At 44.2% G+C, this 18,702-nt stretch overlaps 1 protein-coding gene across 3 annotated transcripts in view; it reads left to right on the forward strand.

Annotated features, from left to right (window-relative positions):
• The window catches only part of TENM2 (teneurin transmembrane protein 2), a 1,031,222-nt gene that overhangs the window by 897,636 nt on the left and 114,884 nt on the right, over positions 1-18,702 (forward strand). For all 3 annotated transcript variants that reach the window (XM_054036715.1, XM_054036716.1, XM_054036717.1), the window contains one exon: positions 1,824-2,009. In XM_054036715.1, the coding sequence (XP_053892690.1) occupies positions 1,824-2,009 (186 nt within the window). The remainder of the gene's footprint in view (positions 1-1,823; positions 2,010-18,702) is intronic.

Here is an 18,702-nt window from a genome sequence, read left to right on the forward strand (position 1 = left end):
TGTCTCAGTGTCCCCATTTGCAAACAAAAGGGTTTATACTAATAAGGAATAATTTTAAAATATTTTCAGAATTGTGATATCTATCAGGCCTTCTCTGCCCCCAGCTGGAGGTGCCCTGATACACACAACCTAGGAAATATCCACTATGGCCAGGGTACCAACAAAATATAGTCCTTCAATGGCCTAGATCAGGGGTAGGCAAACTACAGCCCATAGGCCGAATCTGGCCCATCAGGGCTTTGGAACTGGCCTGCGGGATTGCCACCCCCGTGGTGCTGCAGAGATAAGCGGAGAGAAGCAGCTGGCACCACGTCCCTGCGGCCCCTGGGGGAGGGAGGGCAGAGGGCTCCGCATGCTTCCCTCACCTGCAGGCACCGCCCCCCACAGCTCCCATTGGCCAGGAACAGGGAACCATGGCCAATGGGAGCTTCCGGGTAGGTAACCGCAGGCGAGGGCAGTGCGTGGAGCCCTCTGTCCCCCTCCCACAGGGGCCACAGGGCCATGGTGCCGGCCACTTCCGGGAGCAGTGCAGCGCCAGGGCAGGCAGGGAGCCACCCTGGAACTGCACCGCAAACCCCTTCTGCACCCTGCACCCCAACTCCCTGCCCTGAGCCCCCTGCTGCACCTTGCACCCCAACCTCCTGCCCTGAGCCCCTACCACACTCTGCACCCCTTTCTGCACCTCTACCCCCTGCCCTGACCCCCTCATACACCCTGCATTCCTCCTGCGCCCCAACCCCTTTCCCTGAGCCACTTCCTGCGCCCCGCACCCCCTCCCACATCCCGCACTCCCTCCCACCCCCCAACCGCCTGCCCCAGCCCTACATTCATGGCCCTGCATGCAATTTCCCCACTCAGATGTGGCCCTTGAGCCAAAAAGTTTGCTCACCCTGGCGTAGATGGGCTAGTAAGAGAAAATAACCAATCAGGAGCCAGCAGACAAGTTAAGAAAGATTGCCTGCTTTATTTTAGGGGGAGTGCTGGGTGAAGCTAGGATGGGAGATGAGTGCTCTAGTCCAGCAGTTCTCAAACTTCAGCAACCCAAGGACCCACATTTTTATTTAAAAAATTTTGGGGGACCCCCAAATCCTCCGCTCAGCCCCAGGTCCTGCCCTAATCCACCCTTTCCCCCAAGGCTCCAGCCCCACCCCACCTCTTCCTGCCCCCCCCCCCCCCGCTCACTCTATCTCTCCGTCACTCACTCTCCACCCACCCTCACTCACTTTCACCAAGCTGGGCCAGGGTGGGGCAGGCTTTGGGAGGGAGTTTGAGTGCAGGAAGGGACTAGTGCAGCGCTCACCTCAGGTGGCTCTCTGGCAGTGGCTTCTAGGTTGGAGAGCCAGGGGGTCTCCGTGCACAGCCCCTGCCCACAGGCACCGCCCTTGCATCTCGCATTAGATGCAGTTCCCGGCCAATGGGAGCTGCGGAGTCAGAGGTCGGGGCAGGGGCAGTACATGGGGACTCCCTGACCCCGCACAGGGGCTGCAGGAACATGCTGGCCACTTCCGGGAGCAGCAGGGAGCCAGGGCAGGTAAGGAGCCTGCCTTAGCCCCACTGCACCACTGGACTTTTAGTGCCTACAATCTCCTGGTTTGGCTTCAGTAGCCTCCAGGAGATAGAGCTGTTCCCTGGCGTGCAGGTGCTGGGAGGGTGATTTTTCATAAAAAACAAAGTCTCATTTTGGTGGGTATATGAGCATGCCACACTCTGCATATAGTTTACAGGAACAAAGTGCCAATTCTAATCACTTTTCACCACATGTTTAGTGACCCATTCCCAATGACAGTGCTCAGTTGTAATCCTAATTCTATTTTTTTCACCAGAAGTGTGTTCCGTAGACTGTGGAACGCATGGGGTGTGCATTGGCGGAGCATGTCGCTGTGAAGAAGGCTGGACAGGAGTGGCCTGTGACCAGCGTGTGTGCCATCCCCGCTGCACGGAACACGGAACCTGTAAAGATGGGAAATGTGAATGCAGAGAGGGCTGGAATGGGGAGCACTGCACCATTGGTAGGCAAACGACAGGCACCGAAACAGGCACATATTGCTTTCTTTTCATAAATCGTAGAAACATAGTTACTATTGTGTATTGTAATAGGCTGTTCCTTTAAGGACCCTACTGCTTCTAAACATTAGCTCAGCCTCTCAAAACCCAGGGTAAAATGCAGAGGAACTTCATTTGAAGAAAAAAAAAAAGAACAACCTAATGGACATTAACAAGTAGAGATGTAACAAATGGTCCATCAAGGTACCATCTGAGCCAAGCTGTTTAAACTTAACTAAACATTTCTTTGTGTGAATGGCATCTTTTTTAATTTCCTGGTCTGGTGCATCAATGCTTCCCTGCTACTATATATCACATCAAAACCACATCACCACAACACCCACCAAGAGCAGGGGTCAAGTTGAGGGGGAATAAGTGCTCCTGTTGCTACAGAAATAGCTCCCTAACATTTTGCCCCGTTGTGCTGTGACAGTGGGCATGGTGTTTGCATATAGACAGTCACAGCATGGGAGGGTCTAGCCAGTACTATCGCATGCTGGTGTACCCTTTCCTAATAGCATGCTGCTTAGTATAGCATTGGCATCATGCAGCGTGCCGTGACTAACATGATTGCATCTCAACTGTGATACGTCACCCTGGGAAGTTCCAAAAAAGGTTTTATATGTATATAACATAATTTCAAATTTAAATGATTTAAATGTTATTTTCAACAGGAATGAGTTATTGTGAACTCAGTTCTTTATTTCACCCTCATAAAATCAGGTAGTATAGTGTTTATTCAAATTCTCATAAAATTGCTGAAAATGGTATTTTCCCTCTTCTGTGAGCAAAACTGGGGAGAGAATGTTTCTAATTGGACCTATGTCTACTAAGAAATCTGAGCAAAACCACTGCGGAACAGAAGAATCTGTATGCAGATTGAAAGAATATGCACTTTAAAGGCAGTGTCGTTTTCTCTTTGCAGTCAAATCTGTCCATTCTCCATAGCCAAATAAATGATATAGAGAAATCAAATTCTCTTTAAAAAGTCCAGTGAGTTAGAAACATAGATGAAATTATTTTAATTACCTTTAAAAAAGACATTGATACATTTAGCAACAGAGAGGAAGCATGTGAATTGAAATTTTCATGGCAATTGTGGACCCTAATGGGACAGACCTATTACTAGTGAATTGTTCTTTCTTAAACTAAAACTGTGGTCAAAATCTTGCACCCCTTGAGCTGCTTTTCTTTTAAGTTCTACCTTTGAATCTCTCTGGGTGTATAAACCTTTTGGGAAACACATACAGATTGGATACCAAAAATATATCCTTATAAATTAATTAATTAATTAAATGTGGCCTGCGTATTTTTAGGGCATATCATTTTACATTGTGATGCTGTATGCTTCAGACGTGGTCTGACGATATAATTTAAATCAAAGATTTTGTGATTCAGCAGTTTGTCACCAACCAACATGCAGAGTGTTTTTTCCACTTTTGCCCTCTGCATCTATTGCCCCATTATCACTTCTTCTGCTAGGATAATCAGGATATTTTATCACTGTGCTGTTTATTCTCAGACTTTAAAAAAAAAACAATAACCATAATCCGTGCACTGTGTCAAAGTGTGCAGTAATTACCTTTTCCAAAAAGGTTTACCACCTTGCGCTGAATTTTTTTTCGCTTTGTAACCTTTTGAAATATATTCCTATATTTTGATGTAATTGAAATCTACATTACTGTGCACACAAAAAGATGCCTATATTGGATTGCTTGATGAAGTTTTGTGTTAAGTGTTACGTACACTAGTTAATATCCCAGATTATAAATAGGATAGGTGACCTGTGAGGGGAGATGTTTTTGTCTTTTTTTCACAGGTATGAAATATATACATTTTGTTAATGTTATCAGCATACGTTACCAAAATTGTTCTCACGAGGAAGGAAAGGGTGTTTCTCCTAAGGAGAATAAGATATCTTTATGCCGCTTTTTCATTAGAAAAGCATGTGTCGAACTTTTGTCTATGTGTCTGTAGCACAGATGGGATTTGGGCAGAAGTGCAGTTCTGTAAATGTAATTATCCCATGTTTTAATATCAAGCCTGTCTCTAGTATAAATAATGAGCTGTTTAGACAAATACATATATATGCTAATTCTTGTGATTGTGCTTGGAACGTAAAGGAATTTCATATTTCTGTCATTGTCCTAAGCTGATCTCACAGCAGCACGGAAACTGTATTCAATAGAGAGTGAGATAAGTCTTTTCCCACTGTTTTTATTTTTAGCATAGTGATTTACCACTTTTTTTTTTTAAGGAAACTCTCATCAACATATATAAATTAAATGACACAGTTTACAACCATAGAATTTGTTGTTCTCAAGGAGAGACTAATAGTTTGGGAGGAGAATATGTTATTTAGTTCATTGTAAATATTAGAGTTGGGGTAGATATGCACTGAGAATGGGCTTTGGGGGTAGACGAATTAAGATAAATGCTCTATTTTGTGGGGAAATGGAGGATCTGAAACACACTCAAATATTTTTTCTTCCCCTTGAGTTCCTTTAGGAATAGATCACACTGTACTAACATGGCAGTGGAAAGGTGACAGCTGTTGCAAACTAGAGGTGTTCACACTAACTCAGAACATTTTACTTTATTTGATGCCGAATTATTCCTTTCCAGAAATCAGAACATATTTTAAGCATTCTATGTGACATTTCAACTCAGACTGTTACAAGTTAAGTTTCCCTCTGGCTAAATTCTACAAAAAGGGTGGTTTCTTCCTCTATTATTGCATTCTAACAAGGGAAATCTGAAAAGTCTCCAAATATTCTAGTGTGAGCTCATTGGAAAATATGTTTTAAATCCAAATCAACACTTTTCTGAATGTAGCAGTAGAGCTAAAGTATAAAAACAGAAGAACATTAGTTCAAAAGAGAAGTTGCACACAGACTTTGTAAATACACATATATCAGTGATCTATGGATAGCCAAATAACTGAAAAGAGAGAGGGCAAGTGGCTAACCCTATGTAACTGGTGTATGTATCAAAGTAAAGCTCTACATGAGACCTCATCTTCACTTTCCTACTTTCGTTAGTTAGGGAGAGAAATAGCTTACTGTGAGCTGATGATAAAGAAAATGAATCTTTTACCCAAGGTAAAAACAGACATGTTCTATGATGCGCTTATTAAGTGATTGTAATTGTGGATGAGGTTATAACCAAACAGTGGGGAAAAATCTAGATGAGAAAGAAAATAAATTACTCCAAAACTAATAAACAGCAAAAGACCAAGTACAACAGTAACTAAATCCTGGACCAATTTCTTGTATGAATTTTATGATGAGAGATTTTCTTTCTTGCTGTTAAAACCAAAGGTCTTAAAAATAGTTGAATTAGTCCAATCAGAAATGAGATTTTAATTGTTAGAACTATTGCTTGTTACTAGAGTGTGGGAATCTATTTCTCTTAAAGAGACACATTGTGATGGTAGACAAAGGAAAGTACAATATATGCAGAAACCTAAATGAATAGCCAGAAGCAAATGCACTTGCATCAGTCCATCACCTGGAAAATGTCTGTCCATCTGCAAATCATGTTTGAACAGAACTGAGCATGAAATCCTAGCTCTGTTGAAGTTAATGGCAAAACTCCCATTGACTTCAGTGGAGCCAGGATTTCATTCTGAGCATTATGAAGTCCAAGTTGTGGCAGCCTATGTTTTGTGGTATAAGTAAAGTTTGCCTCCTTGAACAGGAGAGGAGGCACCAATGTTGCCTTTGTGTCACTATTTCCTACCCCTCAAAACCCCTTTCTCATTTGCCTCCCCTGCTATATTATATGTAGTTTAGACTCAGTCTGGGTGGATCAACAACACTTCCTTTCACTCACTAGCAGCAGACAGCAGTGGCAGTGGTCAAAGATATTTGATAATATAGACATTCTGATCTACATGTGTCAAGTTGGCTAATGCAATTTTTTTTCCTTTGATCATTTTAATGCTGGTGAAATGTGCCACCTTTGATAACCTGGAGATTGAGGGTATGTCCACACTGCAATTAAAAACCCATGGCTGGCCATGGATTGTGGAACTGTTTAATTGTGGTGTAGATGTCTGGGCTCGGGTTGAAGGTTGGGCTGTAGGACCCTGTGAGGTGGGAGGGTCCCAGAGCTTAGGCTGCAACCTGAGACGGAAAGCCTCCACCACAATTAAACAGCCCTGCAGCCTGGGTCAGCTAGCATGGGCCAGCTGCAGTTATCTAACTGCAGTATAGATGTACCCTGAAGATTTCCATTAACCTACATATTGGGCACAGCACAAGTAGTTCAAGCTTCCTCACAATATGCCTCAATGCCATCTTGGAGAATCCATCCCGAGGAATAAGAATCAAATTCCATCTCCTTCCTCACCGAGTCCTTGGCCTGTCTACTAAGTATGCCAATAAGTGTGAAGTGCTTCAGGGCGATAAACTGATCTCTAAGTAACAGAATTTGGAAAGAGATATTCCTTGTAGGCAGGTTATTTTGTAATTGCCCTTTGTAGGGTTTCTTATATCTTCCTCTGAAGCATCGGGTACTGGCGATTGTTGGAAACAGAACATAGGACCTAGATGGATCACTAGTCTGATCCAATATGGCAGTCTGTAAGTTCCAGTGTTAATTAGTGCCATGTGGTGGTTTGGTGTTGTAGACATCTGCCCACTCGGCACTAAAATGAGATGCCACACCCCCAATTCTTTCAATATAGCCCATATGACAGCCATCAAAAGGCAGTTATTTTCAGACATTGCCAACATGGGCTGGATATAGACCAAGAAAGTAAAAAACTTGGGTTCTCCCTTGAAGCATCCACTCCCACAGATCTGAGTACTAAATAGGAAGTAAGCCACCTTGATTTTTGACAGATTTGAAGAGGTCAGTTGTACAGACTGCATTCAGAACACACCTTTCACAGCCCTCCGTCCATGTTCACTGGTTTCTCTGTGAGAGGGAAGAGTGCCACATATCAAGAATATTGCTTCTTATTTATTTTTGTATAATCTAAATCAATAATGAATAAAACCATACCTTTGTGGTTGTCTTCCAACACAACAGGACAGTTTTGTCTCATTGGAATATTCTTTGTAGCAAAGAACTTTTTCTTTTCTTTTACTGATTTTCTTAAATTACAACAATAGTGATACAAAGAAAAGATAATTTGCAGGAGAGATGGAAGGCAGCTTATGAGAGGAGATAGCGGAAAGGCACTGTATCTGACAAAAACAAGCTATGTTGAGGGAGGCAGCTACATGTATTAGACTTCTTTTATACGTTTATAACCATTTAAATCTGATTTATAACAGAAAAAATGTGTAACTTGTTAAGGCAGCATATAAGTATATTTACTGCCTGGAAGTAATCAGCCAAGTTTCTCTAATGATTATAGGGTTTTAGATTCTTTGCTCTGTGGGGTTGAGGACCCTTTCTTTCTCTTTGTGCTTGGAAAGTACATAGCAATTTGTGCCACAGCCACGATTTATTATCTTAATAAAAAATAAGGAAATATGCATGAGCCAAAAGCTTGTATGCAGACATGCCCAAATGTTAGAAACATTCACATCTGGTTTAGCACTTAGAAATTCAGATGTATTTGCATTTATTGTCCTACCATCTTGATACCCAGTAGCAGACCACTTGACTAGATACAGTACCATAGAGTTGTGATGGAGTTTTTGTTGAAGTTGTGTTACACTTTATTTTTGAGTATCACAGCTTGGACTTCCTCACCACTTTCCATCCCCAGCAAAGCAGAACAAATGGCAGGGACGAGATGAAGAAAGAGGAGGTATTATCACAGATTCTTGCTATTCAATGCAAATAATTTACATTTTGATTTTATGCTTGCAAACTTAGATGGTTTCAGATGGTTCCCCTATGAAAATTTTATAGCAGTGTTGGCATGTAAACAGTAATTTCAAGATTGATCTTGACCTGTTTATTGTTGTTTTTATTACATTTAGAGAGGGCTCTATTACTTTGCATGGTGCTTTACAGAGATCCTTAAAAAGTCATGGTCCCCTCCCCAAAAGAGCTTAAAAATTACATCAAACAAATAGAGAAACTGAAGATTATAGACCCTGGAAGGTAAGAAAAGGAATGATCAGTTCTAGCCCAATCTACATGTACAGATTAGGCATCCAATTGAATGACCTGAACTCTGCTAAGTTTCAAGTGGTTTAAGTAAAAGATGATATACAGTGATTTAAGACACTTATAGAATCAAAATAACTTGTTACTTTTCCAACCTAATTTCACAGAAGTTCTTTTAATTAAGAAAATATTTACTGTGTGGGAGGTATAGTTGAGACTCCCTGATATGTCAGGAGTTAAAACTACAACATATATATAATTTTATAACCCAACAGATGTAGACATTGCCATATTGGATCAGACCATTGGTCTATCTAGAATAGTATCCAGATGCTTTAGAGAAAGGTTCAAAAAACCCGTAAGTGAGTAATTTTGTACTCATCTGCCCAGAGGGGAAGCTTCTTCCTTAATTCCTTCATTTATGAAGTTTGTATCCTTTCAAATATTTTTTTAATCTTATTAATGTAACTGTGGATGCTGTCATCCCCCATCTTTTCTGCATCCTGCTAAGCTCTTAACTTCCATGATATCTGATGGTCAGGAGTTCCCCAAACTAATTGTGCACTGTGTAAAAAATATTTCCTATTTCCAATCTCACTCTAAGCTCTGCTTCTGCTTTGTAGTTCTTTTCACAGATCCACACGAGGAACTAAAGTATTATTTGCTCCTTTTATATCTGATACATGAGTAAACTTTTCCAAACAATTTCTGCAAGATAAGACTATCGGAACCTAGCATATACATCCTATAACTCCATCCTAGCTAAACAGGACAACATATTTGGTTCCAAATATATAATCCGTTGTGTATAGATTATCACATAGGGATGGTTGTTTGAGTATCAGGGAGTTTGAGAAACACAATTACTTTTGATATGTCAGTCTCAAGGGGAACAGTTGGGGGGATATTTTTTGGCTAAAAAGCAACCTATTCGAGTAGGAACCGCTCGTTTGTTTATGTTCCTTATTGAGGGACTCCTATAAAAAAAAACGGAACATGCTGCTGAGCTGCATCAGGCCACTCAAATGGCTTATTTTTTCTCCTTGTGTCAGATATAGTCACAACAGGGCATTATTTCTTCTTTTTCTAAGTCAAAAAAGCTAATTGTATTTTCAGCGAGGCACCCTACATTTTGCCCAGGACTTTAAAGATGCTCCCAACAGATTCTTGTAAATAGCTTCCCAACTTAAATCATGGTATTTCTTTCCTTTGGAGGGGCTTCTGTGTGGGTCATATTGATTTCTGCCCAATTCTTGAACTCTCACAAAACCAAAAAATAAATAGGATCGATCAAGCTGCTGATCTAACTAGCAAAAGGGCAAAGCTGATTTTGCTGTTCTTAGGAGTATTCACAGCACCAGCCAACCCCTAATGTTCCAAAGATGATGTTTTCTGTGTTATTTTGTACCCTGTGGTGTCAAGCACACGTTTCAGCAAGTGTGTGAATTACATGATATTGGTGGATACAAAATAACAAAGACATTAGAACAGTTGTGAGGGGTCAGTGTTGGATGGCATCAGGATAGGCACTGTAGTATTTCAAAAAAGAGCTTGGAGAACATTTTTATTTTACTAACACAAAAAGTTAAACATTAAAACAACATAGTAATCAATGCACAAGAGGAAACCATATTTGACTGTTTAATTGAAGGATCTCATTTGGTGTGTTCTAAAATGAACATGTTCATATTCTTGAACCACTTATAGTCCTACAACTTCTATGCCTCTGGGTTGGATGGGTAACTAGGTGCCTAAAGATGCAGATGGCTGCCAACTGGGATTTACAAAAGATCCCAACCAGGTTAGGTGCATAACCCACTGTGACAGACCCAGACCAGTGGGGTACAGGAGTCTGGTAGAGGGCAAATATACTGGTCACTGGATGAGTAGTTTTCTGTTCCCTGAGTGACCAGAGCAGGGGCTGCACTAGAGTAATCAGGAACCTGCTAGAACCAGTTAAGGCAGGCAGGCTAATTAGGACACGTGGAGCCAATTAAGAAGCTTCTAGACTCAATTAAGGCAGGCTAATCAGGGCACCTGGGTTTCAAAAAGGAGCTCACTTCAGTTTGTGGTGTGAGTGTGAGGAGCTGGGAGCAAGAGGCGCAAGGAGCTGAGAGTGTGAGGGTGTGTTGCTGGAGGACTGAGGAGCACAAGCATTATCAGACACCAGGAGGAAGGTCCTGTGGTGAGAATAAGGAAGGTGTTTGGAGGAGGCCATGGGGAAGTAGCCCAGGGAGTTGTAGCTGTCATGCAGCTGTTACAGGAGGCACTAGAGACAGGTGCAGTCCCCAGGGCCCTGGGCTGGAACCCGGAATAGAGGGTGGGCCTGGGTTCCCCCCAAACCTCCCAATTGACCTGGCGTGTGGGTTCTTCCAGAGGGGAATGTCTCTGGGCTGTTCCCCAACCCACATGGTGAATCTCTGAGGCAAGAAAATCTGCCAATAAGTGCAGGACCCACCAAGATAGAGGAGGAACTTTGTCACACCACATTGAAAGTCATTGTGTCTAACTCACTTAGGTACTTCTACAAGTCCCCCTAGGTGCTTGTTTGCATCTTGAGGCACCTGAAAAACATTGTAAATCTGGTTCTGAATCCCCATGTTGGTGGCCCAGAGAACATACGTACTATGGTTATGCCCAGTGCTCTTCTATTAACTAGAGATAGAGAAATTTCAACAGAACCAATAGTCTGTCAGAATGTGCAGTTCCATAAAAATCAAAATGGTTGATGAATTTGTGTCCATTTCACTGGATTTTTGTTTTGGAAGAAAACCCAGTGAAGGAAAGTTCCAACAATGTCACAATCTCCCGTTTTGACATTTCTGGAACAAAATGTTTCAAGTTTTCATTTTGAAATGACTTTATTTTTAATTTTTAAAAATTGTGTTTTATATTGTACATTATAATACTAATAAAGTCAACACAGAAATGAAATGTTTTTGCTGAAACAATGTAAAATAGACCCAAAATGGGAAACAATTATTTCCCTTCATGGAGAATTTTTGGTATTTTGCTCCATTTCAGAATGAAGCCAAACTTCAAAATATCAAAATAAATCACAAAATGGAATTTCCATCCTCTACACCGGTCAGCTGTTAATCTTGTGCTCAGTTGATGAGTGTACATGTATCTTCGTATGCTCTGGTGTGGGCTGTGCAGTCTTGATACAACATGTCCCAGTATTATGCTCAGAGAGAGGCACTGTTAAACCAGACAGCAGAGCTATTGCTGTGTAATAGGCAGCATAGACCATTACCCTATTATATTGTGTTGTGTTTGTGTTTTAGACTGATCTGAATGAGTTTCTTCTCACAGAACCTGGCCCTGCCACAAATTCTGTTATAAAATGGAATAAATATTAGAAACAAAATCCCAGAGGCAAACATTTTAGCTCCACATATTCAGCATTTTAGATATGTTTGTCTCCTGAATTTTGTCTCTTAAGTCTTATTCCTGAATTGTTTCAAATTGAAAATAGAGAGCAATGGAACTTCTGCTCCTAAATGATGATGTCTCATCCCTGGAATTTTCCTGAGTGGACAATATGCCAAAAGGGGGGGGAGAGGCAACAAAACACCACCACCAATGTCAGAAAGGAAATTAAAAACAGGAACAGTCTCCCTAAGAACTCCAAACTGGGGATATCACTTCAGGAATTTGCTGCATGCTCTAGCTATACTTTATTTTCCTTTCAAAATTTCTTTCAATAAACTTTCCTTTGGCAGCACAACTGGCTACTGTCCATGGTTCTGAATTAGGGATGAAATACACAAACAGTGCAGAGTACCCACACATAGCCCATTGCACAAAGCTTTGATCCCCAGGTTAAGGCATTGATATGGATTTTTAAATGGGGTTAACTGGTGAACGGCGGGGCCTTGTATTACAGGTCATCTGCACTGGTGTGAATTATATTCTCTGGCATTCTAAATCAGTAAAGCTCTTGCAAACTTGCTGTTTCCCACCTCTTTTCTCTCATCCCATCCCCATCTTGATCCACTCCCAAAACCTAATCTGCATGTTAGGGCAGGAGTGGCCAGCCTGAGAAGGAGCCAGAATTTACCAATGTACATTGCCAAAGAGCCACAGTAATACATCAGCAGCCCCCCATCAGCTCCATCCCCCTGCCCTGCTCCCAGTGCCTTCCACACACCAGCAGCCCTCCCCACACCTCCCAATCAGTTGTTTTGTGGTGTGCAGGAGGCTCTGGGGGGGGAGGAGTGAGGGCATGGCAGGCTCAGGGGAGGGGGCGGGAAGGGGTGGAATGGGAGCAGGGCCTGTGGCAGAGCCAGGGGTCAAGCAGTGAGCACCCCCCAGCACATCGGAAAGTTGACGCCTGTAGCTCCAGCCCCAGAGTTGGTGCCTATACGAGGAGCCACATATTAACTTCTGAAGAGCCGCATGAAGGCCACCCCTGTGTTAGGGCAACGCTACCCTTTGCAAATACCTCTTTCTATGATTTTAAATCTATTTTATTTTGATTATGATTATATACAAATATAAACATAAGTGAAGCACCCTCTCAGTTAGAAATCTGTACAGATTATTATTTGTTCAGATAAATTAATAACATAAAGATACAGATGAGTGTGAGGTTCCAAGCTTGCACTCAGGTCTAAACTTTCTCACAGTTCAGGGATGTTCCAATTTGAGGTTTTTGGTTCATCTCTAATAAACACTGAAAGATAACAGTTCATGCATGGTGCAGGTAAAGCAGCATGTTAATTATGGAAGAAATGGAGGGTTTGTTAATCTCACTTGGGATGCTGTTGTTAACAATGGGTTATGTAAACTAAGTGATTAGATTTAATCATCTTCAGCATACACTTTGGACTATAACATTTTCCATAGTATCAGTTTGTGCCTGACTGACTCAAGCAAGGCAACTCAAACATGGACATCCAAACCTGTGCAGGGTGAACTTAAGCACAAGACCAGAAACTAACTGGGTCCTCACTGCAGTTTACAGTCTTGGTGTTTGTCAGCCAAATTTATAGAAACCTGAGTGGAAACTAGGACATGAGTTGCTGAGGTTACTGCGTACACTCAACCTCATTCCCACTCCTCATTCAGTAACAGAAATGGAGCAGGGGGTGACATACTCCAGTACCCTCCTTGCAGTCTTTCAAGTCTTAAAAGGAGGGAGGGATAGCTCAGTGGTTTGAGCATTGGCCTACTAAACCCAGGGTTGTGAGTTCAATCCTTGAGGGGGCCACTTGGGGATCTGGGGCAAAATCAGTACTTGGTCCTGCTAAGGAAGGCAGGGGGCTGGACTCGATGACCTTTCAAGGTCCCTTCCAGTTCTAGGAGATGGGATATCTCCATTATTATTATTATTAAAGCTGGCTCTGAGCACTGGCTACAAAACATCCAAGCAGAATAGGTAAATGGGCAGTTAGCAACTCAACGCAGAAGTTGCATGTTTTTCATGTGAAAGCAGTAACTTTTATGTTCACAGACAACCCAATGTCTGATGAATCATTCACATAAATCTTACCAAACATTAGGCAGATCAGTCATGTGCGGTCTCCTTATCCAACCAAAGCTGTGCCCACACTCATCCTAGTAAACTACAGTGACCAGACGTCCTATTTTTAAAGGGTCAGACCAGTATTTAAGCCTTGCAGATGTCCCGACTTTTTCTTAAAAATGGGGAAATTGTCCCATATTTTCTGTTTCCCTCCATCAGTACTGGTGGGTCCTGCTGCTGGCCAGATCCCTGCTCATCAGCCACCTGCCCACCAGCACTGAGAAAGGGGGTCCAGTGGCAGTTGATGGGGGTGGGTGTGCAAAGCCGGTGGCGGGGCGAAGATGCAATACGCAGCGCTGGCCACTTCTGCTGCGTGTCAGCTCTCGGCCAGCAGAGCTCCACCCCCTGACCCATTTCCAACCGGTGCTGGCTGCACGCTGCGTTGGCTGGTGAGTGTGAGCAGGTACCAGCCGGTTACGTGTTGCCTCTGCTGCCCACCCATCCACCCTTTACATGCTCCCCCTCTCGCTGTCCTCTCCCTGATTTGCCCCTTCACCCTCCCCCCAGTCCTGCTGCTCCTCCATCTCTCTCCCGGTGGGGAGCGTCCTGCTCCCATCACTGTGCGGAGAACCAGCCCCTGGTCGGAGTGCTCAGCTCACCAACAGCTTGGCCAGCAGGCTCCTTCCTTCCCGTGCACATCCTCCTCCTCCCCCACCCCCCGTCTCTGGCTGGGCCAGTGCCCTGGGAAAGCCCCAACCCTCCAGCCCGGGATGCTGGCCAAGAGGAGCCAAGCCCTGCATGTGCCAAAACTCCACACAACACTAGCACAGGGAATCCTCTCCACCCCCTCAGCTAAGCTCTGGAGTGGCGGGGAGGAGGAAGCAATTTCTAGCCTGTTCGCACCCTGGCCCTGCAGGCTCCACAGCAGCCCCCCGGACAGGGATTTAACACTCTCTTCAGCTGCCCCTGCACCCTAGGTCCTGCCCCCAGGATGTTCCATTCCCTAGGCACCTTCCCCTGCTTAGCGACCTCTCTGGCTGGGTTTGCTGAAGCCCCTGAAGCCAGGTTCCCTGGGCCCTGGTGCACAATGCATCCTTAGGGCTTACCCCCTTCCTGCCCGATCAGAGGTGGTTGGGTTATGGCAGTGGTGTTAGCTGCCTTTCAACACCGTGTGGGTAGGAAGGGACAAGGAAGTGGGGAGAGAGATGAGCTCTACAAAGACACAGGCCAGGTCATCCCTCCTCCCCCCCCCCCTTCCTTGTGGCTGAAAGCAGCTCCCATCCCTTCCCTCCCGCACAGTGCCGAAAGGCTGCTGCTGGCACATTCTGGTGTGAACCCTGGCAGAAATCTGGGGAGGAGGGTATGTGACCCTGTGTGCCCCCCCCACGTTGCCTCGGGAAGACGTGGCGCAGCCAGGTGTGGAGAGTGCCGGGCAGGGAGGGTGGGTCAGTCAGTCAGTCACCCTCCCTGTGTGAGATACATGTACGGGAGTGTTTGTGTTTCACACCTCCTCATGTGAACCCTAAAACCTTACAGATAAGAAGGTAAATAAAAAGAATCCAACTATGCAGTATGTTAAAAGGGGCTCAGTCAGCTTGATGTTAATTTGAATGTTTGTACTGCATAGTTCTGATTTATTGCCATTGAACTCACTTGAATACAAGTAATTTTACCAGGTGTCCCATATTCAGCATAGGGAAATATGGTCACCCTATAGTAAACTTAAAAGTGACTTTTATTTCTCTCACTTTACAATGTGCCGGCTCCATGGAGCATGACCTATCTGTAACATCTGGGATTCATTGCCTCTTGTTATGTTGTCTCATTGGTTATCAGGAGCCATGCAGTGAATCCCCGTTGTTCAACTAGGACATAGGCACCGCATTTTCTCTAACACTGTTTGCTTAATGATACCTAAACCTTACCCGCGCTCACTTCTCGTATTGTATTCCGTTGCACAATGCATATTAAAAGGCTTTGGGTTTATTGCAGTCTGTAAATAGGGAACTATAATTTTGAAAAACTGCCAATCAGTGTCAGGGTTTATGGCTTTTCTCCTAATCCCATTGTATCTTTAGTTTCTATTCAGTGTCTTTAACAGTCCAATGCAGAGTAGCTCGCATCAACAGTCTGTGTGGCATGCTTTTTATATGCCATAAAGTAAGATAGCATGCAAAATAGCTCCAAGTAGAGATTTAAGACTTTCTTCCTAAGCATTCTTGGGTGATTAGCCTGAAATGAATTGTAGGAGCTGATAGAGTTAACCATTAAAAAATAACCCACACTTTTAATAAAGCATGTTTGTGTATTTTCCTTGTTACCTTTATAAGGGAACAGTCTGTCTATGCTGTACTCATTCCAGTTATTAAATGGTGGAGAAGATGTTTGTTTAGGTATATGTTAAATAGGTAAACGCATTAGTGAATATTACAAGTGGCTAAACTGCATGATAAATCTTAAATACATACATTTTAATTTGTCTCAAAAGAGTTAATTGTTCAGATGATTGAAAGCTGTGAGCTAGTGAATTGCAGCTGTTCAGAATGCAGTCCTAGTGCTAAAGACTAGAAGAAACTGCACAATTAGCACTAAAGTGACAGGCCCTTTCCAGAGTAGTCTTATCACTAAAGATATAAATGGGATGGTGCAATCAGGATCATGGCAAGCAGTATTGCTTTTGTTAAAAACAAAAAACAAAAATGAGTTTTTTACAAAAAGTGTTGTCAGGTTGTCTTATTTATTCATCTGGGGAAAATGCTTTAAAAATTAGAAATAACTATCCTACGAGTTTAGTAATAACATTTTTATTTATTTTTCTCTTGCATGCTGGTGATTTATTGATCAGAAAGGTAGTTCTGCTTCGAAACCCTGTGATCTCCAATTGTTAGGAATCAGAGGTGATTGCTAGAGCCTTTGTGGAATGAGTCCCACAAGGACAGCAACGATGTTATTTTTGTCAATTCAGTATACACAAACACAAAAAGCCTAAGGCCTTGTCTACACTACGAGAGTAGTTCGATTTTACTTAAATCGAATTTTTGGAATCGATATTGCAAAGTCGAACGTGTGTGTCCACACTAAGGACAGTAATTCGACTTTGTGAGTCCACACTAACGGGGAAAGCGTCGACATTGGAAGTGGTGCACTGTGGTCAGCTATCCCACAGTTCCCGGAGTCCCCGCTGCCCATTGGAATTCTGGGTGGAGCCGCAAATGCCTTCTGGGTAAAAAAAAGGTGTCCAGGGTGCTTTTGGGTAACTGTCGTCATCCGTCCATCACTCCCGCCCTCCCTCCCTGAAAGCGCCGGCGGGAAATCAGTTCGCGCACTTTTCTAGTCAGTGACAGCGCGGACGCCACAGCACTGCGAGCATGGAGCCTGCTGCAACCATCACTGCAGTTGTGGCCGCTCTCAACGCCTCGCAACTTATCATACACCTTTCCCTGAGGCAGATGCAGAAAAGTCAGGCGAGGAGGCTACGTCAACGCGGTGATGGCCTGAAGTCTGAGAGTAGCACAGACCTCTCAGAAAGCAGGGGACCCAGCGCCGAGAACATCACGGTGGCAATGGGTCATGTTGATGCCGTCGAAAGGAGATTCTGGGCACGGGAAACAAGCACTGAGTGGTGGGACCGCATAGTGCTGCAGGTCTGGGATGAATCCCAGTGGCTGCGAAACTTTCGCATGCGGAAGGGAACTTTCCTGGAACTTTGTGAGTTGCTGTCCCCTGCCCTGAAGCGCAATGACACCCGGATGCGAGCAGCCCTGACTGTCCAGAAGCGAGTGGCCATAGCCCTGTGGAAGCTTGCAACGCCAGACAGCTACCGGTCAGTCACGAACCAGTTTGGGGTGGGCAAATCTACCGTGGGGGTTGTTGTGATGCAAGTAGCCAAGGCAATCGTTGATGTACTGCTGCCAAAGGTAGTGACCCTGGGAAACGTGGAGGCGATCATAGATGGCTTCGCAGCGATGGGATTCCCAAACTGCGGTGGGGCCATAGATGGAACTCACATCCCTATCCTGGCACCGGAACACCAGGCCAGCCAGTACATTAACAGAAAGGGCTACTTTTCCATGGTGCTGCAAGCACTGGTGGACCACAGGGGACGTTTTACCAACATCTACGTGGGATGGCCGGGCAAGGTTCATGACGCTCGTGTTTTCAGGAACTCTGGTCTGTTTAGACGGCTGCAGCAAGGTATTTACTTCCCGGACCACAAAATAACTCTTGGGGATGTGGAGATGCCTATAGTCATCCTCGGGGACCCAGCCTACCCGCTAATGCCCTGGCTCATGAAGCCCTATACTGGCGCCCTGGACACTGAAAAAGAACTCTTCAACTACTGGCTGAGCAAGTGCAGAATGGTGGTGGAGTGTGCTTTTGGCCGTCTCAAGGGGAGATGGAGAAGCTTACTGACTCGCTGTGATCTCAGCGAAACCAATATCCCCATTGTTATTGCAGCTTGCTGTGTGCTCCACAATCTCTGTGAGAGCAAGGGGGAGACCTTTATGGCGGGGTGGGAGGTTGAGGAAAATAGCCTGGCTGCTGATTACTCACAGCCAGACAGCCGGGCGATTAGAAGAGACCAGCGGGAAGCGCTGTGCATCCGGGAGGCTTTGAAAGCAAAGTTCCTGAGTGAGCAGGGTAACCTGTGACTTTAAAGTTTGTGTATTGAGAAGCTAAACCTGCCCCCATTTCTTTGCCCAGTTAATGTTGACTATCCTATCCAGTTACATACCCCCTTCACCCCACTTCCAACACACGTTTCAAAATAAAAATAGTTCTACTTTGTTAAAGCACACCGTTTTCTTTAATACTGTATTCGCGGGAATTTTTTAAAACTGGGACGCAGACTGTGGTGCGGAGCGGGTGTACTGTAGTGGCGCGAATGCAGCTTCTAAACTCAAGGATTGACAGGCTCCGCTGCGGTGGGATGGTTGTTTCAACGGAGCCTGTCACCCCTCCTGATAGGGACTGTGTGTATGGGGGGGTCTATGTGACTTTGTGGCAGGGGGAGGACGGTTACAGATCCCCTGCTGTGTGGCTCTGTGATCCTGCCTAAGGACCGCCGCTTAAGATCTGTAACTGCCCTCCCCTGCCACAAAGTCACAGAGCAACCC

Source organism: Malaclemys terrapin, chromosome 8 (assembly GCF_027887155.1).
Source record: "Malaclemys terrapin pileata isolate rMalTer1 chromosome 8, rMalTer1.hap1, whole genome shotgun sequence".
Lineage (NCBI taxonomy): Eukaryota > Metazoa > Chordata > Testudines > Emydidae > Malaclemys > Malaclemys terrapin.